At 38.2% G+C, this 22,163-nt stretch overlaps 1 protein-coding gene across 2 annotated transcripts in view; it reads right to left on the bottom strand.

Annotated features, from left to right (window-relative positions):
- Window positions 1-1,826: 1,826 nt before the first annotated feature.
- The window catches only part of jbug (filamin-type immunoglobulin domains fbug), a 120,725-nt gene continuing 100,388 nt past the window's right edge, over window positions 1,827-22,163 (bottom strand). For both annotated transcript variants that reach the window (XM_073079842.1, XM_073079841.1), the window contains 29 exons: window positions 21,505-21,713; window positions 20,799-20,978; window positions 20,501-20,575; window positions 20,107-20,266; window positions 18,664-18,812; window positions 18,381-18,453; window positions 17,991-18,158; window positions 17,295-17,464; window positions 16,853-16,945; window positions 16,411-16,555; window positions 16,013-16,098; window positions 15,422-15,620; window positions 14,196-14,414; window positions 13,358-13,524; window positions 12,801-12,951; window positions 11,487-11,735; window positions 10,798-11,018; window positions 10,078-10,285; window positions 9,228-9,356; window positions 8,698-8,862; window positions 8,080-8,237; window positions 7,587-7,766; window positions 7,043-7,187; window positions 6,428-6,643; window positions 5,820-5,993; window positions 5,247-5,422; window positions 4,606-4,767; window positions 3,918-4,097; window positions 1,827-3,405 (listed from right to left, as the gene is read on the bottom strand). In XM_073079842.1, coding sequence (XP_072935943.1) covers window positions 3,268-3,405; window positions 3,918-4,097; window positions 4,606-4,767; window positions 5,247-5,422; window positions 5,820-5,993; window positions 6,428-6,643; window positions 7,043-7,187; window positions 7,587-7,766; window positions 8,080-8,237; window positions 8,698-8,862; window positions 9,228-9,356; window positions 10,078-10,285; window positions 10,798-11,018; window positions 11,487-11,735; window positions 12,801-12,951; window positions 13,358-13,524; window positions 14,196-14,414; window positions 15,422-15,620; window positions 16,013-16,098; window positions 16,411-16,555; window positions 16,853-16,945; window positions 17,295-17,464; window positions 17,991-18,158; window positions 18,381-18,453; window positions 18,664-18,812; window positions 20,107-20,266; window positions 20,501-20,575; window positions 20,799-20,978; window positions 21,505-21,713 — 4,745 coding nt within the window. In that variant the 3' untranslated portion in view covers window positions 1,827-3,267. The remainder of the gene's footprint in view (window positions 3,406-3,917; window positions 4,098-4,605; window positions 4,768-5,246; window positions 5,423-5,819; window positions 5,994-6,427; window positions 6,644-7,042; window positions 7,188-7,586; window positions 7,767-8,079; window positions 8,238-8,697; window positions 8,863-9,227; window positions 9,357-10,077; window positions 10,286-10,797; window positions 11,019-11,486; window positions 11,736-12,800; window positions 12,952-13,357; window positions 13,525-14,195; window positions 14,415-15,421; window positions 15,621-16,012; window positions 16,099-16,410; window positions 16,556-16,852; window positions 16,946-17,294; window positions 17,465-17,990; window positions 18,159-18,380; window positions 18,454-18,663; window positions 18,813-20,106; window positions 20,267-20,500; window positions 20,576-20,798; window positions 20,979-21,504; window positions 21,714-22,163) is intronic.

Genomic DNA, 22,163 nt, shown 5'->3' with positions numbered 1-22,163 from the left:
TCATGCCATTCAGTCTAGACTTTATTTCGGTCGCTTTTGTATGTTTAAGACCACCATTAATTCGCTTTACATTGCTGTTTTAAGAAAGAACTATAGGTACATACGTAATATTATTGGGTGGTGGCGCGACTGCACTCAAACTTCAAATAGTTCTACTGATCTGTAGACATTCTAACTTCAGCTCCAGCTTTAGTAATGCGCAGGAGCACTGCAAGCTGTAGGTACGTAGAAGTTCGCAACGCGACATACCACCACTTTACGACCGGCAGTTTAGCTTCAAAGAGTTCTGACACTATTATTTTCTTACTCAAAATTCCAGCGTCCCGCGGTCCACACTACACCATCAGCAATGCGCCAGAGCACCGCAAGCCGTACGTAGAAGCGCGCAACGCGACGTACCACGGCTTCGGTCCGCGCGAAGAAGCGCGCGCCATGTGCTCCGTGAAAACGCAAGAAGTCAACGCCACTGCGAACGCTACCATCACTAGGCGACTGCATGGAGTTGTTACTTCGAGTAAGTTTTTATTATTTATGTTTATCTATTTATAGTCCGCGTAAAACATCTAGTCCGCTCTGAATATAGAAATGAATCGCGTAGACAGCAAATTGTATGACTACACCTGCTCACAACAACTTCAGAGCGGACTAACAGTTTGGCGTGGACTATACTTAATTACTTGTAAAAAAATATAGAAATAATGCGATTAAATCTACGCCAGAATTGTACCAATCACTCTTTGTATTTACTTATGATTTTTTTGTGGGTAAGTTAAGAATTATTAAAATTGTTAAGTAACATAGATGCTCAATGCTCATGCTCTTTTCATCATATTTTTTTTACTTTCAATATATTTCCTACTTGTACTTTACCTATAGCAGAAAAATAGCGTAGCTTTATCTGAATTAAAGGCAATAGGTATAATGGAAATTAAATGCCATGTATCAATGTAGAACTCAGGGGTCTATCTTTAGTCTGCAATCTAAAGATATAACCCATGTTATTTTTATTTCCAGGAGAACTCCACAGCGCAATCCAAAGACTAGAGGTAATCATTTTCGGGCAGATGCAACAGTTATGGCAAAGTTTGGATGCTCTTCGCTCTCAAATGGCAGGCAATGCCCAAGTTTCGTATCCAGATCGTCGAAGCGTCGTTTTTCGGTATAAACCCTAATGCCTATGTGAAACCAAATAAGAAACTCATAAATATGTATCTAGACATGAATAAAATAACTTTTTAAAATTAATTTCATACTCTTGTTTAATTCGCTAATGTAGCATTAAGAATTACAATATTTTAGTTGAAATAAATTGCTCCTATGTAGGAATCTATGGGTACTTATGTCTCCATCACAGGGCAAAAATAGAAGTGCAAAATAGTACCTGTCTTATTGAACTACCAAAAATCTTGAACGAGAAATGGTAAATTAAAATTGTATGGCCATGCCGTCCTTTTTTTCTCGACTTGTCTTGAATAGTAAGTAGTGATTATTTTTATTATTCATTATTAGTGTATGTTACGCATTAAATTGGATAAAATACATTTAAATCGGCAAATATTGAGATAAACTGTATAAATTTTATATAGACCCACTATATAAGATATCCATATAATATTAAACTTGTTTTATTATTAAATTTGCTTAAATTTTCTTTTATTATGTATGTTTTGGGCAATATCAGTTAATTATTATATTGTAAATTGTAACAATGGCTTAATATTTGAGAAAATAAGTAAACAATCCGTTTTCAATTTAATGCATAAAATAATAACAACGTATTTTGAACCCTAAAAATGACTTAGGAAAAAACAAATAAAACAGAGTAGTAATAAAATTCAATTTATTAACAATTAGTAACTGATCATTTAGCGTTTCCCATTCCAGTGTTTATACCATCTGAATGACAATCAAATCTACAAAACATATATTCCATGGGAATAAAATTAGTATTTAATTGTCACTCCGACTCCACGCTGTTTGATAACAAGAAACAAGTACTTTCGTTAGTTACATAGTTAAGTTATAAGTGATTCCTACACCTACACAATTATTAATAAATATTAACAAATAAACAATTTATTATGCTTTTACTTACATCCGAATGTACTTCTAGAAGATAAGTTTGAGATTCGTTATTTACTATTAGAATTGTTTACATTATGTGGAATTGTATGGACGGAATTAAATATAATATTTTATTAGTAAAACTCTTTTGTTTGTTATTTTGTTGGTCCCAGTATGTATTAGGATATACTATGCGTTCTTTGAGCAGTGACCACTATCTAATATATAATATATGTATACAGTCATGCAGTATACTAAAAACCTTTAGTTATGATTCTCTCGAATAATTATTCATGGCCGTGCACAACTTTAACATAACTTTCAAGCCAAAAAAATATCAGATAATATAAATCATTTCAAATACATACATTTAATAAGCAATCAAATCAAAAAATTGATGTATGATATTAATAAAATATTCAACTTTCATTTATTAAAGTTAACTGGTTTAACTGCAAGAATTATTAATTTACATTTACATATTTATCATAGCATTAAGTATTACAACATTTTTCGTAGTTAATCAATTTACAAATCAAAATTCCTATTTAGATAATACAATTTAAACATGATTTTTATAATTTATTTTTTGTGTACATATATGCAATAATAAATATACTCCTAATGTCAGCATTTTTAGATAAAATAAATACAATTTTTTGTTTCTTTTTTACGCAGTACAATTTATAAATGTTATTAACTGGTTTGTTGAATATGGCAATTAATATACTTGGGCATCAATGAAATAATGAAAGCTGTAAGTTACAACAGAGTTACGAAAATGTCGAGTGGATATAGATTTATCGTCTACTCTACACTGTTATGATTTCTTTATCGATATACATAGATGGCAATGAATTTGCGTCAAACTTTATGACCACTTTGAACAATTGGCAAACACTTCCGTATAATACAGATTCACAAAGTTGCCTACCCTTGTATCTTATTCCAGATAAAATGAAGCTTAGATTGCTTCTATTGACGTGTAGTGCGTCTGCTGAGAATTGATGGGGTAAGCCCCAATATGCTACTGAATACTATAGAAGAATTGAACGGCTCACACAGAATCATACGACAAAACGTACATTCGTCCGTTGACAAGCGACTCATACGTACACGCCCATACGAACGTACGTGCGCCCACTAACACGTTCGTAGTACCAATGGTCAAACGGTCACAAAGTTTGGCGTCAAGTGACGTGGTCAAGCGGCGGTGGCTTGCAGGTACCGTCGTAGTTCCTCCTGGGTGTCGAAGATCATGACTGGGAAGGGCGAGCCGGGCACGTGGCGGCCCGCCCACCGGACCTCCACACGGTAGTCGCCGGGTTCGGTGGGTGAGAACTGGGGATATACAATAAATAGTTACTGATTCTGTGTTTTTTGTAAATTGAGATTATATTTTTTTAACGTCCTTCAATAGTTATATTTAGGAGTATGCATTATGCATTTAGATTTTTTTGTTAATAAATTTAGATTTGGTACTCATTAAAAATATCATTTTGCGTTATCATTTTAAATTGATAAATGCATTTTAAATACAATGTGTTATCTGACAGATTACAAATCACGGTTATTTAAATATAAAATAACAGCAAATGATTTTCAGTCAATATCTTCTGATAATTTCTCATATTAATGAATTATCGTATACTTTCTGTGTAAATAGTTTACACGTAATAGTATTGTATACGTACGTGTATTTTATACGTAATATAGTTATTAAATATTTTGACTACTATGACGTAATTATCAGTATATAAATGAGAGAGTATCAATAAATGGTTCATTTCAAAAGCATCTTACGGTCAAAGAATAACAACCTACACACAGTAACTTCTATTTACAACACCCACCTTGCATAGTATGGACCTGTCCTTCTGGTTCTCGCGCTGCATCTCTACGCGGAAGGCGCCCTTGGGCCCGCGCACGCGCACCGTGAGCTGGCCGGCGCCCGCGCCGCGCGTGTCGCACAGGAACCGCGACTGGAACGTCGCCAGCACGCCCGGCTCCACGCCCGGACCGTACACGCGGACCTGGACACGTTAACATACACACCCATTGTAATGTCATTTTAGTACCCTACTTCGAAAAGGTTCTGTATTCGTCTCTATTTTTTTTTTGGCTAAGGTGATTGTAAAATATTATACAAAAGTCTTCATTACGTGCTAAAATATTTGTATCTCATAAATAAAGAGGTAGAAACTTGCAATGATTCTAAACTGGAGGGCACTATTATCATTTATTTCTAGTGAGATACTCCGCTACTATTATGGCACGTTACTCCATGTGATAGAATTATGAAATGAGAAAATAATCTACCTAATGCTACTATTCAAGAGAAATTTTATACACTTACATCAATTACCATTTACAAACACCCTTTACAACCTTTAAAAGTAACTTGCTTACTACAAACATTAATTAAATGGTCAAAACCTACAGTTTTCTATAATATTTTGTGCAACCAGAATGGTCCTATTAATTCCCGTGCATAGAACAGGCAATAAATCCAAAAAATGGTGTGACTAAGTAGTGACTTACCTTGGAAGGGTCGGGCGCCCCCGCGACCTTAAGCACGAAGGGCGAGCCGGGCACGTGGTCGCCGGCGAACTGCACGCTGAGCACGTGCCGGCCCGCCTCCGCCGGCTTCACGTTCAGCGTGAACGTGCCGTCACCGTGCTCGTACAGCTCGCAGTACGCCACCTGGTGGGTCGTGCATATTACTTAGTGGATGTATGTGACGTATTTGTAGAGTTAGCGTGCAGTTCCTAATCTCAGAATTTTGTAGGAAGTATATCTATCTAATGCATAAAAATGCCAAGGGCGCGTTTGATCCATGTTGCTTTGTTGCTCATTTGGACATTGTAGATATTATATAATTATAATTGTATTCGCACTTGCGGCTTCAATCTTGTACAACAAAATGATCACACTATTTTATCATTAGACTATAAAGTAAGCAGACTTGTCGATGATGTCTATTAAAGATAACCAAAAAGTTATCAGACTTGTCGATGATGTAATGTCTATTAAAGATAAGACATTATTTCACATCGCGTACCGGTAAATCCAGATATTCCTAATTATACGTGAATTTAAAGCGACTTATTATATCTAAATAATCACAAACCTAAGTTCTATCCACCCGTAAGCATCTAAAAATTATCTAAGTGTCAACAAACCTTGTTAGGTCCAGTACAGTGCGCGGTGAGTTCTCCCGGGCCGGCGCGTCTCGTGTCAATCCAGGATCTGATCTCCCTGCCCACTACGCCACCAGCCAAGCCCGCGCCAGAACACACTACTCTGGACGCGTCGCCACTCTCCGAACCCGCTGTCACGTTCACTGTTAGCGGGCAACCTGAGAAAAGTATTCAGTGTTGGTATCATGTTAAAAGTGTCACGATTTGTATGTTTGGACATATAGAGTGAATTTTTCAAGTGGGTCTTCAGGGCCAAAGCCGTCATTATACGGATAAGTAATAAATAAGGAGTAACGAGGCCAATTCACTCTGTAATGTATACAGGTTGAATTGGCCTCGGGATACGAAAATATTGAATAACAGACATTACGTTTTCTAAGTTTTACTGGCTATAGTAGTAGCCATTTTTAAGTTAATTAGAAATGTTATATCGTTGATACTATGTACTACGTAAAACTTAAAACAGGACGTGGTTTCGACTTTATTACGTTAGTCCATAAGTTGACTGGTATTCCAATTTCTAGCAACTAACAATTACTAGCTTCTAAGCCTTACCTTTAACAATTCTTCCAGCCCACATGACCCTGAGCTGGTGGTCTCCCGCACGCCGGGGTGTGTACGTGGCGCGCCAGAGGCCGGGCCCCGCGGCCGCTAGCGCCACCGGGATGTTGTCACCTTCTGGGGACGTTAGGAACGCTTCTGGGGCTCCTGGACCCGCGGCGCTACCATCTGAAAAAAATCGCCACTTTTAGAATCATTGTTTTAGGGGTTCATCTCCTAATCTCCTAAAGAGCGAATCGCGGTTACACAGATTCTTATCGGCCTATGTATTGGATTGTGTGTAAATAACTGGAAAACATTTGTTGTGTGAGCAACTATGCCACATGCTCTTCGAACTATTAACTTCAACGTATAGTATGATAAATTCTATCCATTTGCCACATTTTCCCACAAATGTGGCAAAGTTTCCCCACAACACGGCAAATCATGACATGACAGCGTTATTCTGTTCACTGTATTACCCGACAAAATGGCGCGCTGCCCTGCCTCTGCCCCAGTGCGCCTTTGTAAGTCAGTTCCAGTTCCTGCTTCCCGCTGACGCCCTCCACTGCAGCTAGGGTTACCATCTCGCGACCTTATACTATTTCCCACGTGTTACTCACCAACAGTGAACACAGCGGGCGTATGCGGTGCGGCGTGCGCTAATCCACGTCCGGCCAACGTGACTCTGTCCGCAGTATTGCCCGATACAACTAACGCGCGACGCGGTGCACCCGCTACCAGTGCGCCGTTGTAGGTCAGCTCCAGCTCTTGTTCGCCGCTGACACCCTCCGCCGCGGTTAGGGTTACCACCGCGCGACCTGATACAGTTTCTACACCTGGAAAAACAATTATGTCAAATAAAATTAATAATTTAGCTGGGGTGTATTTGTCATAGATCTGCTTACGTACAAAATTCGCTATTCCGGATAATTTCTACTACAAATGTTTTACAGATGGCTGTTTCGTACATCCTTTACAAAGAATGAATGATATTATTTGGAAAATTAAACAGCCAAAGCCTCATAAAAATTGAGAGTTGTTTCGGATTCTCATATCAAGTTTATTTTGACGTACTTTATTAGGGTCTTCAATCCGTATTTCCGTATTACAAAATATATACTACAACAAAATCAGACAGATAATAGATATTTTTCTATCAGTTACATAAACACTCCATCCAAACGAATGGGCTACTAAGATTCTTTAATTCTTTAATTTCATTTTATTCAACTCACGTTGATGCCTTCCAGCGAGCAAGCACTCCAACGTGCCCGGCCCGGCGTTGCTAGTGTCCAGCACCAGTTTGGATGGCGCTCGCACTCGACCCGAGTTGTCCGCCCCCCATCCGCCCACTGGCATGATTGCTGATGTGTCTATCACCTGTAGAGCATCAATATTGTGTCAGAGGGTTACTTACAAAATAATATTTAAAGTGTTTCCTGATGTTGGGCGTGTTTTAGCCGCAGTAGTGTCGTGTAGTGGAAGGATTAATGGTTATATTTTATAAAAGTTCTATTACGATTAAAATTATATTTTATATCGTTTTAATCAGACTATCTGTAGCTCGTAATGAACGCAAAAAATGATATATAATAAAAAAAAGCTTTGTTTTGCTCTCTATGTAGAATACAATTAATAAAGCCACCTTTTGATTCGATTACGGTAAATTTAAATTCGGTACATAATTTAAAATAACTTTCAGTGATATAGCACGTTTAAAAATAAATTAATTTAATATTAAGAAGTACGAAAAGATTCGATTTAACGAATCACATTTACCTTGACTGAAAACGGGCTTCCAGGTAATGGACCAGAGGAGGTGAATATCCTCACTTCATAGAGCCCCACTACTAAGGGTATGTACGCGCAGAGCCACTCCCGCGGCGCTCCGGCCACAACGCGACACTCTAGAAGACCGGAGTCCGTGCTGTCTTCTTTATCTTCTGACAACCTCTCTACCTGTAAATAATTTAAACAATTGATTAAAAGGGCCAATAAAATTTGTCTCTGTCGTCATAAAATTTTATAGAAGCATTTAGATTCCGATACATCGATACAATATCGATAAACTGAAAAACAATGTTATGAGGCTACAATAAGGCTAGATTTAAAAAAAAAAATGTAGAATATTATTTTGTATATAAATTAGATTTAGCGTGGATGAGGAACGTTTGGAAATTATCTGAGTGCCGTCGAATTATTTCGCCTTGCGTCCTTAGTTGTAGAAGCATCACAATACTATTATATTATAAGATACGAAAAATATGAATACCTGTACAGTGGGCGGTGAGTTCTCGACGCAGTGTATTGTGAAGGCGGCCTCCTTCCCGACGTGCGCGTGCGCGAGCCCCGTGCCCGCGCACCGAGCCGTCGTGCTCACACGAGCACTCAGCACGCCCAGAGATACTGGACTATCTGCTATTGGCGCTCCTAGAAATGCACAATAAAATTTAGAACATAATATGACTGATCCTTTAGTTTGTCATTTATAATAACTTCCCATAATTTGAATTCTGGGAAGTAATTATAAAGGATCAATCCTTATAAGCGGCACTATCCGATAATGGAATAATATAGGGTATGGTTTTTTTATCAAAATCGGCCTCGTAATTCCTTTTAGCATTTTTTGCTAAGCCCTATACATTGGGATTTGGCCCTGAAGGCCCCTTTTAAAAAAATCACCCTGTCTATTATGTACAATATGTAAATAAATTTGGTATATAGATGAGTTCCACCAGCAAACATTATATTCCTCGGAAGTTTAGGGGTGTCTCAAAAAGTATAAATAGAAAAAAGGATTAAACACAAATAGAAGAGTTATGAAACTGTAATATAATTGTTATGTTAATTTACGATAATCTTGTTATTTCCTAAATATTGGTAATCTCACCTCCATACGTGATATAGATGCGGTAGTGCGCGGGCACGCTGGGCCGCAGCCGCACCTTGTACGTGTGTCCGTCCTCGCGCATCTCCACCGGCATGCGCACGCGCCGCTCGCCCATCGCCTCGCACACCACCTCTAGCTCGCCGACGCCCGCGTCTTTTGTGTCCACTGAATTGAATAACAAATTTAGATATTTTGAACAGGAGATATAGATACTAACGTAGTTTTCATTTTGTGTACAATTTTATAGAGCTAGAGCTATTTAGGTGACTTAATCAACACATTGGTATTATTTAGGAGGCGTATTGCTTTGTAATTTTAGCGACATATAAAATTTAGATCGTTGTAATTCATAAGCCTGCAAATGATTATTGAATACATATATATTATATAGCGTAAATACAATTGATTATTTCACGGATTATTAAATTTTCATGTACAACTTGAACTATGTGATCAAGTTTAAATTTATGTCTAGCTTCACGAAATATCTGATTAAAACTAGTTTATGCAACTAGTGCAATATATCTTACCTGTGAAATTGATGGGTGTTTGGGCTATAATATTTCCGGTGGGTAGTCCAGACAATATCACTTTGTTGGGGTCGAAAGATTCACATGTGTATGGACTACCCGTCACTGGTTTAGAAAGATGAAGAACCTCTGTAAACAAAAAATATTCAAATTACATAACAATTTAAGTTTATTATATTTGACAAATACTGAAATATAATGATAATCTGTTGATATGAATAGTCCGCGCCAAACTGCTAGTCCGCTCTGAAGTTGTTTCGAGCAGGTGTAGTCATACAATTTATATATATACTAGTGGTGCCCGCGGCTTCGCCCGCATTTTAAAGAAATAATATGACATACATAAAACGGAAAATTTGTACCTGCATTGGAATGACAGTGGTGTCATCTGACGAAAATTGGTCTTACCAACTCCCAAACCCTCGTGGGCTCTTGTACAACAACTTTGCTAAAGATCATCACTTGATCAAATGCATAGTTTCCTATTCTATAACTACTTACGAATTAAAAATTAATTAAAAAAACCTTTTCCCACGGACTAAATTGTGAATCTAAACCATTCTCAAGTCCCCTTGAACACACACAACAAATTTCATCAAAATCAGTCCAGTCGTTTAGGAGGAGTTCAGTGACATACACACGCACATAAGAAATATATATGTATATAAAGATATACTTACGACTTGTGTTTATATTCAGCTAGCAGTTTCGCGCGGACTATACTAGAGACTTTGTATGTATGCTTCTCAATTAGTTTGGAGTAATTTATAGTTTTTACTTTATATGAAGCAGTTATTTTTTTAACAAATTAAAAATGTTCAATAGACTATTATTACGTCAAAATCCTTACCAATAGTACTCTGTCCGACCTCCGTGATAGTATACTCTGCCTGTAGCATTCCAGACTTAGTCTGATAGCACCGCACTGGTAGGGCTCTGGACCCCGGCCCCGACACCACCACGTCGAACTCCCGCGCCGGCCGGCCCAGCGTGTCGATGCTGAATGACGCCACTCTGCCCACTTGCGCTTGGTAGAGCCCGAGACCTGATGCTGATACCTGTGGTATATATTTTTGTATTGTTAATTGAATGTAGAATTGTTTCCTATCATTTGTAGGCATCATAATGTTTAGGAATTCGGACAAGTCCACGTATAACGGGAAAACTATAAGTTTGGGTACTCATTAACGAGCCGTAATCCCTTTAAATGTAACCGAATTGATATAGTAACATGTCGCTCGTATCGTCCAGCAAGAAAACTATAGTCGTGAACTCACTCGGTGAGCCATAACTGTATCGAGCAGATACAGAAAAGAGGTTTTAATGTCTACATTTGTATGCGTTATGACGAGTCCAACTACAAGCGCCATTTAATTCGTAGTAAAAACCGACAGCCAGCTCGTTAAGAGCCGCTCGCCCTAAGATATTTTTGCTAACAGCAATATGGCCATGTAACCCACCACCGCACCGAGTGCGGCACCGTGTGCCCGCCACACATCACGCGGCTGGACAGGCAACCATCGGCGCGTCACCCATGGTCACTAGTGTGGTGTGGTGTGTATACACTGACCTCCTGTCCGTGGTGCGCGGGCAGCACGTCCAGCTGCAGCGGGCGGCGCGCGACGGGCACGCCGCTCCAGAGCAGCGCGAGGCGGTGCGGCGCGGCGCGCGCGGGGTGCCACACCACCTCCTGCCGCGCGCCGCCCCGCCGCCGCACCGAGTGCGGCACCGTGTGTCCGCCGCACGTCACGCGGCTGGATAATCGACCGTTGCCCGCGTTACTCGTGCTCACTGGAAAGATGCGGTGATGTTACTGTGTTTTATCTGACACAAGCCTACAAAGTTCTGTTATCTTCGTCTCTGCCAGACTAGACCAGGCATTATTTTTATATTTTTACCTAATGAAATTCACATCTAATCCTAAAGGCATTTTTTTTAAATGAAATAAATATTACTAAAACCAAAATAAAATAAATTCAAATTAATAGATAACCATTCAAATTAATAGATTTTTTTTTTTTTTTTTTTTTATTTTTTTAACCATTCATTCTTATTCCTTACAAGGTAGAGAGTCTAGAGAGGCATATTTTGGTATACTCTATAAAATCTTGCATGAATATTTGCCTGTCACAGTTAATGCAAGTAATAATTCTATTCTTAGAAACGAAAACATTTTACTATAGCTTTTGTAAATATCAGCAAATCTAAAACATATGAAAGTTTATTCTACTTTTGTGATTAAAATTCAAACCAACTCACCAGTAAGTACAGCAGGTCTGTGAGCCACCGCGTCACCAATCGAGAGCACCTTCACAGCGGCCGCGTCCAGCGCTTCCACCTCGGCTATGAGTCCCCTCGAGCTCCTCACGACGTATCTGCCAACACGACTCGCCGGGAAGGTCAGAAGACCGGAGTCCTCTAGATGTGATTCAGCTACCCTCACACCAGTCGGTGATATCACTTCCACGTCGGTTATGCTCTCGTCTATTTCCACTGTAGCTATGCCACCTGCGACACAATTAGTGATTGAATTTGATATTATGCGTGTAAAAGCTAGTAAGTATGAAGTATTTAATTATGGACATGGAAGGTGGTAAATGAGCTACAGCCTGGTAGTAACCAAATCTCTGTTCTTGACTTTTTGAATTAATTATAAAAAGTCTCTGCAAATACGAGTATTATTATGATATTTGTTATTGATAGACGTCCTGAGATTGTACCACAAGGGTTGGAAACCCTCTCAGGTTTTTTTAATGAAACTTAATATTCCCCTTGTTTCTAATTTTTCACAATATTATTTCAATTTAGTTAGTGTAGTTATAGGGAAAGTCACTGGCTACTATGTTACTTAAATTTATCAACATATATTTTTATTCTGCTTCTATTTTGCAAATAATCAAAATATAATAATTTCTCCTTATTTACTTGTGACATGTGATTCCATGAAGCTTGCTTACTTTTTGTGCATAATTTGTACATTAACGATTTGCTATCGAAGGCCTTTTCAGGCTTGGAAGACTAAAATAAAGTCATTTAACGTGTACAGTGACTTACGTACCAATTACTATGCCGCGCGAGAGCGACTGGAGTCGACAAACACCAATTGGTTGCATTTGTATGTTTCAAGTTTTGCCCGCTGGTAATGTATCTTTAGTTATTTTATCAGTGCACTAGCTGACCCGGCAAACTTTGTACCGCCGCAAAATCTTTTTATCAAATATATTTCATATAAAATATAGCCTATGTTACTCGGGGATAATGTAGCTTTCGAATGGTGAAAGAATTTTTTAAATCGGTCCAGTAGTTTTTGAGCCTATTCATTACAAACAAATAAAGTTTTCCTCTTTATAATATTAGTATAGATAAAAGGTGTTAAGCGCTGCTGTGTTCTGTTTTGAAGGGGGTGGTAAGACATACTTTTCCGAGCCGTTCAACTTAGTCAGGGATAGCGTCGCATCTGTGGCCGACCTCAGTTAGGAATATCTAATCCTATCTGGGGTTGATTACAGATGTTCATGGGCGGCAGTAGCCACTTTCCATAAGGTGGACTATGGATCAAGAGAATCAACCAACCGATTTGCACGTATGTGTGTGGCTCGCTGACACGACACACGAAGGGGCTGCCGGGCACGGGCTGCTCGTTGAACGTGACGGACACGCGGTGCGCCTCGCGGGACACCGGCACGAACGTCACGTCGTACAGCCCGCGCGCCACTGCTACCACCTGGCGACGATTATTATTATTGGTAGGCGGTATTTAGTAAATAAATCAGGTAATAAGGTTAAAGCGATCTGTACAGGTCAAAGGAGGATAGAGCACCGTACAATCCAATGGTCAACCTTGTTCATACGAAATTGTATTTTTTCTAAGTTTCGGACATTTCTGAATGAGTTACATACTGATTTTTTTCATCGTGTTAGTAAATACAGGCTTCATCGAATTTTTTTTATTAAACGTTGAAATAATAAAATCTTGTGAAATTTTGAACCAATCAAAAGTTATTTTGTAATTTTAATGACTTATATCAGTTTTAACAGTACATCCATATGTATTTTATATTTTGTGTAGCAATGAACTACTAAAAGTTATCGAATGAAAGAATGAATGGATATTTTATCATTGAAATTACCTCAGCCTTAACAGTCGTGGAGGGTGTAGACACGACCAGCTCCAAGGTGCCCTCGCCCGCGCCCGCCGCGTCCACGCTGAACGTCACCGGCTTGCCTACTTCCACACCGCGCTCCTCCTCCGCACCGTTCTCGTCTAGGCTCAGACCGTCGAGTGTCCCTTCTAGTTCTGGAAATATAAAATATTTCATCACAAATTAACAATGGCGTTACGTGCTCGTAAAAAATATTTTTCTTATTAAATAAATTATTTCTTATTAAATATGTTTGAATAAGTTGTTGTTTGGTTATAAATTACACCATTCATCAATTTTAAATTAACGCATCTTGTCAAAATAACAGAAAGCAGCAGCTTTTCGTTAAGATCTTTATGAAGATAAAACATACATATCGGTAAAAGGTAACATTCTAAGTTTGATATTAATTTTGTGCTTTTTCGTAGCCACTTAACTGCCTTAAGCGTGTACGTCGCTGTGTACCGCTACTCGCCTGTGCTCGTCACCAGCGACCTCACAGCACTGCCACCCGGTTCCATTACTAACGTTGCTGGTTGGTTGAAAGGAATATAACGCTTCGAATTTTGACAGCACTCACCTCCAGGCCCTAATCCAGTGACACGCACACGTCGTACATCATACACGTTGCAGGTGAAGGGCGAGCCGGGCACGTGTCTGCCCGCACACTGAACTTGTACACTATGACGGCCGACCGCCTCGGACGTGTACGTCGCCGGATACCGCCTTTCGCCCGCGCTCCTCACCCGCGACAGTACCGCACTGCTGCCCAGCCCCAATAGGAATATTTTTGGTTCGTGCCGCTTCGAATTTTAATATCACTCACCTCCAGGCCCTAATCCAGTAACACGCACACGTCGTACATCATACACGTTGCAAGTGAACGGCGAGCCGGGCACGTGTCTGCCCGCGCACTGCACTTGCACACTATGTCGGCCGACCGCCTCAGGCGTGTACGTGGCTGTGTACCGCCCCTCGCCCGCGCTCGTCACACGCGACCGTACAGCACTGCCGCCTGGACCCGTTACGAATATAGTTGGCTCGGCTGTTGGGAAAGAGATAATTACAATTTAAAAAATATTTTGAAAAATCCTGTTGTTCTGGTAGTCTACTTAAAGTAAATCACCGATGACTTATTAGTATAAGCTTATATAAATGATTTCTTCTTTTAAAAAGTGTCAGTCCGATATAACATATAACTAATTGTATTGGAGATTTATAGTGAACACTTTTCTACGTAGAGAACCTCACTTACTTTTAAAGAACAGCCTTATATTGCTTAAAGACGCTAATTCACTAATAATTTTGAATATCATTGACATCTTAAGACAAAGAATCGTTTCGATCAATCACAAATTAAACAAACAAGTGACTATGTTGTTGCCTTTTTGTTGATAAACAATTAGAAGCAGTTATTAAAACAGAGTCTGTCAGTGAATTGCTGTGGTTAATTGTTAACACGCGTGTTGTTATTAAATGCGACGCTATGAAGCGTTTATAATATGAAGATTTTAAATCGTAAGTTATAATTTGTTAGTTAACAACATAGGTATTTATACTATTTATTATTAATTATTTATAGGTGCCGCGCTGTCTTCGTCCCGCTAATATCTACAATTTGCTCTACCGACGCAACTCGTTTCTATATTCAGAGCGGACTTGAAGTTTGGTGCGGACTCTACAAGGTTTTACAGTGTTGGCAATAAACAAATCATCTATAACCTAGTGGTTAAGAAACTCGACCTCTTGATCGAGGGGTCCGAGATTCAAATGGCACGCACCTCTAATTTTTTAAAGTTATGTGCGTATTAGAACTTAATTTAAGGAAAACATTAACTTAAGGAAAACATCGTGAGGAAACCTGCATATCTGAGAGAATTGTAAAAAGAAAAATCTTAACAACGTTCTATCTATTATCTTAACGTATGTGAACTGTACCAATACGCTTTTGGTCAGCGCGGTGGACCATGGCCTTATCCTTCTCATTTTGAGAGGAGACCCGTGCCGAGCAGTGGGACGATAATGGGTTGAAGACACAAAACCCCAACTCACAAGTGCACCCAGTGAGGTGTATATCCGCGGGCAGCGCACGTGGCGCGGACACGAGGCCGGGCCCGTGGGCGCGCGCGTCGCTGGCCGCGCCCGCGCCCGCCGCGCTCACCGCGCACGTGAACGGCGAGCCCGGCACCGCGTGCCCGTTGAAACGCACTGAGAGCGTGTGCGCCGCCGCTTCCGTGGGTTTGAAGTTCACCTGCAATAAGGACCAAATTTCAGCTGATACTGGAAAGTGGATGAAATTTAGCTTGCAAGATTCCATTACAAACACAGGGACAGTTGAAACTAAAAGCTTTGGTCAGTGATATCAAATTATAATAACATATTTATAAAATTGAATTATACTACATATTAATAAAAGTGTAATACAGATATAGAGCGTAATACATGTTTTCGTATAAATAAATCTTAATAATCAAATATCTCAAAAACAATAATCGTTGTAGTAGCTTAGAATACAAATACGTCAGTAACGATCTGATTAATAACTTCCTTAATTTTATAGGTCGACTTACCCTGTAACCCTGTATAAGATAAGTGAGCAAATAATTAATTGATGATGGGTTTATGAGGAAAAATATGTTATACCTTAAATCTAGCATTTCCTTCGCTTTGTACGTAATTCGGCACATTTCTGCCATTAACAGCTACAATTATTTCCAAGTTTCCAGCACCTACAAAAAAAAAATAAGTAAATAACTTTAAAACTTATCAAAATTCGTTTATTAAAATTGTGGAATAAACGAAACAAAAAATTGCGATGTCAATCTCAGCCATCGCTGTTATGAGTAATAAGATATCTGAGATCGACTTCATTAAACATTTATATTGTTTTTGGAACTCCCTGTATATTTTAAATAAATGGCAGTAAGCACGTCACTAGACAGCCTATATATTATTTTATTACTTCCAAGCTACAAAAGGACCACCAACATCAATATCACACGAAGTTCTCAAAACGATATTAGTACATATAACAAACATACCAGCATGCGAAGCGTTGATAGTGAAGGAGACGGGGCGACCAACGACACCGGGCGAGATGTCGGTGACGGCCACGCGCGCGGCGCTGTACGCCTTCACTAGGAACGGGCTGCCTTCCACGTGACCGCCCATCGCGCCCGCGCGAACCTGGTTACATGTTATTTTAATTAATAACAAGCAATTTTTAATTCAAACATTGTTACTTTATGATTATATACTAAAATTGAAAAGTTATTGCATGTACGACTTTTTATAATAGTATTTATACGTATTACGCATGCGTGTAATTTTTTGAGATAAGTCAGAAATGTTTTTATTATTTTTAAATGATTGGATGTAAAAAGAAACAATATTGGGTATCGGTCTTTCTGAACAATGTAACAGATTTTTGTCTGCCTACAAAATTAAATGTCCTTAGAAAGTGGAGTGAATTAACTAAATTACCTCAATACTATGATCACCAACGTCGACTGGTACAAATGAGATTGTATATCTTTTACTGGCTTCATTTTCACCGACAGTTTCTTCAGCAGAAACCTGTAACAAATACATTTCATTATAGTTTATAAATAAGACATATTATGTTTAACAGAAAGAAATATTTACTCAAAACCTTATAAAGATTTCTGAAATAAATAATGATGATTGGTATGTACCTATACTTATACCTGTACCTATAGGTTTGTCATATGTACTTGTACATACATACCAACTACATAATAATGACATTCACACAATTTTTTCCTTTAGTTAAGGTTTCATCGAAGGAAAAGTTCTTTTCATTAAGTTCTTAATTTTTATGTAAGAGATATTTAATACCTAATTAATACGTTTACATTTAAAATACGTTCTTATTCATAACAAAATATGTTTAAAAGAAACCAACCTGCACAGGCACGGGCCGTCGCGCCGGTCCTAACACCTCAACATGCGGGGACGTGGGCGAATCTACGCTGAACGAGTACGCGTCACCAACCGATACCTTGTCCGGCGACTCGCCCGAACCGGCGCCGATAACACGCGCCGGCGCCGACACATGGCACACGAACGGGCTACCTGCAATATAAAGTCACTTTTACTTGTACTTCCAGAACCACCTGGTTATCTGCCTTTTAGAAATTAATGTTTTAGTTACAAGTGCTAGAAAATATGCAAATGTCCAGGTAGGAATTAAACCATTTTTTTTTTGGTTAAAAATGTACAAGGAAGAGCTTGCTCTAATACTACTCAAATTTTATTATTACTTGGTTGAGTTTTAGGATTACCTGGATACTGGTATAGTAAATTAACCAATAATAATTTCGCTTCCACTACTAGACAATACACCAATAGACTAAATATTTTTGACCATGAATTTCAATTGCAACAGCATCATCACTACTTGTAATTATGACTTACATTAGCAGCTTACAACCACAAGAAATACTGCTATACATAGTTCTATTTCTAACATTTATATTATGACAAAATTTCCGTTGTAAAATCCTGAACCATCAGTTCCTTGTTCTGTTCGGTTAATGTGAAATATGTACATAAAATTCGAAGTGTTAATAACTTAATTATAGCAATTTTGTAATCATACCAGGTACATGATCCCCATTGAACCGCAGCTCGACGGTGTGCGGTCGCGGGTCGCGCGGTGTGAAGCTGATGGCGTACGTGTGCGCCCCCTGCGCCGCCGCCGCCGTGGGCACCCGCCCGCCATTCACCGTCACCTCCAAGTTGCCGGGACCGGCCGCCATAGTCTCCACTTTAAAAGTAAAATTTTACATGAATTTTACATTTTGTGGGTCAAATCAAATGTGGGACAAATACAGATTTTCAAGGACGAAAGTTGTCACTTACTATCTGGTGGACTATTATTATTGTATGTATAATAATTATTGTATGTATTATGTTAATATTATTGTATGTATATAATCATAACATAATAAAAGTATTGATATCAAGTTACGTAAATAAATTAAGTTACCTAGAAATGTCACAGGTTTTCCAACTGTTCCATGTGCAACATCTTTCACTCTTATAGCGGTGACATCATAGACCTGAAAATAAAAAAAATGAGATGAAGATGAAAAAAGATTTCAGGTCGTTTCAAGGTAACATTTCGTAACTAAACTTATAATACATATTTTGAAAAAAACCCTTGAATGCACTCAGTAACATAAGGTACTATGTATTGTCATTAATACGTAATATTTTTTAATTATGGTTTTGTTAAAAAATAAAACAATTATGGTATAGGTATACGATACCTTCAAATGAAACGGGCTCGCTGGTATCGGCACGGAGTCAACTAGCACGTTGAGGCGGTGCTCGCCGACGGCGCGCGGCACGAACTCCGCGCGGAAGGCCGCCGCGCCGGCCGCCGACACGGCCGCGGGCACGGACGCCCCGTTCGGACCTGCGGCCCCGTATCGCTCAGTCCTCCGCCACGCCCTAACTTGATAACCCCTTTAAAGGCAGTTCCCCCTACTATTTAACTCCCCCCTCCCTCTACTATTCAGTAAAACTACTACTATTTTAAGGCAGGTCCTACTATTGACATATCCTTTATTGATAGTCCAAAAATCCCCTATAAGTTCTTCGTTATTAAAATGCAATCTCCCGTTTGCCTGTAGCAATCCCCATATTATTTAAATGCACACCTATACTCTATTATATAAAGGAAACCTAAACCTCTAGTAAAGGCAACCTTTCTACCTTATTGTTCTAAGGGAGATTGCCACCAATTTCTTTACTTCGATATAGATTTATCGATTTTTTTAAAAGATCATTCATTGTTACTTTATGTAGTTCGTTCGTATAAGAAAGGTAGGAAACCCCTGCCTTTTCGTAATGAAGGTTAGAAGTTAGGGCGAAGCGGATGAACTTTTGACTCCAGAATATAATCAAGTGCTTGTTATTTTTAGTGTTATATAGTGATTTATCATATTCGTTCTTACCATAGCTTAACATTTAATGTCTTTTTTTATAATAGATCTCATTAAGTACTATACTTAAATAAGTAAACATATTAAAATATAAAACTACCATAAGTTAGTATAAGAAAGTCTGGTGGAGGTTAGTTAGCAAAGCATTATGAAAACCTAAATACTAAGATTTTTTATTTAAAATTTTAGATGTGGTTTTCTATCTATTATAACCATCATCATAATGATTCCATTAATTTCCATTTTCACCCACGATTTATTTTCTATTTTCGTCTATACCACCTATACCCTGTAAGGAAAGAAGCAAAGCAACATAAGTGTGAAAGTGCGTAAATTAATTAACTTTAAACTTTAAAATTCCTGCAAGTTCTACTATGCGGATGTGCGAGCAATAGGCATTTTGTGAAGTTTATTATTGATTATATCGATACAAATATCAATAAAATCTGTGCTATGGAACAATGTATGTACATAGATAATGTTAGACTTGCAGAGGATCACAGGAGATATTCTTGGGACAAAACTATGTTAGGATATTATTTGAAACATAATATAATGAGTGGAAATATGTGAAAAACTTCTTAAAAAATATACATAACTGGGTCATCTATTGGTATGAGACCTTCTATGAACATTTGCAGCATGAAATGAATTTAAGTATATTGAAAATTTTCACTCCAAGGCCTGCTTTAGAAGAAGTTCCTTTTGCATCTTGCTTGAGTGTAACAATAACTATTATAATAAGTAATTGGTACTTAAACTCACCCTCAACATTAACCTCGATTTGATCAAGCGTGGCGGCGGGGTGGTGTAGGGTGAGAGCGGCCGGTTGGTGCAGTGGCACTGGACCAGGCAGAGTGACGCGAGCGCCACTACCGCCCCCTTCAGATACGTCGATTATTAGCGGACAACCAGGCACTCTCATCTGTAGGTAAGAGAGATTATTTTATTAACATACTCTAAATTCAAGTACCAGTAATAAAGTACATGATTTTTAATATCATCTGGTTTGTAGATGTGTATATATAAGCATAGATTTAATTTCATAATTTCGCCCACATTTGGCCACAATCTATGGCTTTCAAATGAATCCAGTTATAGATAATAAATTACCGATTACCGATAATGTATTAATTAATTATCTGTAGAAAATACATACCTTATTAAATGACACATTGACAACATGTTCACATGCTTCTGTGGGTATGAATGATACTGTAAATCTAGCATTTCCCTGTAACCAAAAAAAATGCAATTGAACACTTATCTTTTATATATTGCAATTATTAAATTTAATTTTAACGAAAAATGTTTAGAAAAAGTATAAGAATTCATAGCACTGAAAATAACTAAGCTTTATAGAACCAATTTTTTAAATGTATACTAAAAACTGTTAATAAATAGAATTCATAAAATAATTTTATATTCTTGTTTTAGAATTTTATGTAAGAACTTACTTGAGGATGCACTTGTGTTGGTATGTTCTGTCCTCTAGCGGCTACTGTTATTTCCAGGTTTCCTTCACCAGCCTGTGCTGCGTCTACTGCTAGTTGCACTGGTACTCCGACACGGGCTGATGTTCCTCCCGATACACTTACTAATTTGCCATCATATGCCTTACAGACAAATGGGGTGCCCTATAAAGAAAGAATTAGATATAATAAAAATAAAAAAAATCAAGTATCTATGTATTATGATTCCAGAGATAGAGATCTGATCTTCCAGATAGAGTCCTGTGACAGACTGACAGATGAACAGACATTGGAGGCTTAGTAATAGGGTTTCGTTTTTACCTTTTGGGTAGGTGCGGAACCCTAAAAAGTACATGTAATTTAAGTATGGTAAACATTTCTTTTACTTTTATTTCTGTTACTTGCAACAAAGGTAACTATTAATTTCTGTCTTATGTTCACTTTTACATACCCACTACTAACTCAAAATATCTACTCTAGGTGTAGTTGTATATGCGATGTTGGTATTGGTTTGACGTTTTTGGGTTTCCTATTGCATTATTTTTACATAGAGTAAAAAGAATAACAATTACGCAAAGGTGTATGTATATGTTATTGTGTACTCAACATTCCAAATTAACCACAACGTAGGAATTTGTATTTCTTTGTTAATTGTGAACTATGTTTGATATTTTATAAGACAAAGACTTACTGGCACAGGCTGGTTATTATAATGTGCGGTGAGTGTATGTGGGCCAACATTTTTGGGTGTAAAGCTAGCGATGAGGCCGGTGACCACATCGCCGGTCAACCGCACTGGTACTTCCCCCCTCGGCCCGCGCACTGTCACTGTCAGCTCCCCACCACCGGAGCCCTCCACACGCACAGAACATGATGCTAACTCGCCAACTGGTATTAACTCTGCAAAGATTATGTTACTATTAGCATATACATTTGCCATGGCATTTATATTTTTGCCTAATAAGTGTTGTGGGGTGATGCTCTAATTTTGTCAGGGATTGATTAAATGTCTTGGGAGTGGCAAAGATCACTTATCGTTAAATAGACTGTACATTTGATATTCGTTTCCTAATCCTATGTTAAAAACTTTTTAAATAAGTTAAAAATATCAAAATACAATATAGAAAAGGCAGTCTTCCTTTATTATCAATCATTTATTTTTTTAAAACAATATTGACTTCGCACAAGTAATATAAGTTATACCTACATTAACAGTGCTATTCTTATTAAACAATCTTTACTTATTATTTAATAATATATAGTTGTAGAAATTGGACAAACTTTGTTTACAATTATTTTTTTGTTTACAACAGCTGTATTGTGACATTGACATTACTATGTCTTTTTTTT

This window comes from Epargyreus clarus, unplaced genomic scaffold (assembly GCF_041222505.1).
Source record: "Epargyreus clarus isolate Ecla_fem2 unplaced genomic scaffold, WU_Ecla_fem_2.2 ptg000014l, whole genome shotgun sequence".
In the NCBI taxonomy this organism is placed as follows: Eukaryota; Metazoa; Arthropoda; class Insecta; order Lepidoptera; family Hesperiidae; genus Epargyreus; species Epargyreus clarus.
The sequence above is the reverse complement of the archived record's forward strand: the minus strand, read 5'-3'. Positions and strand labels throughout refer to the sequence as shown.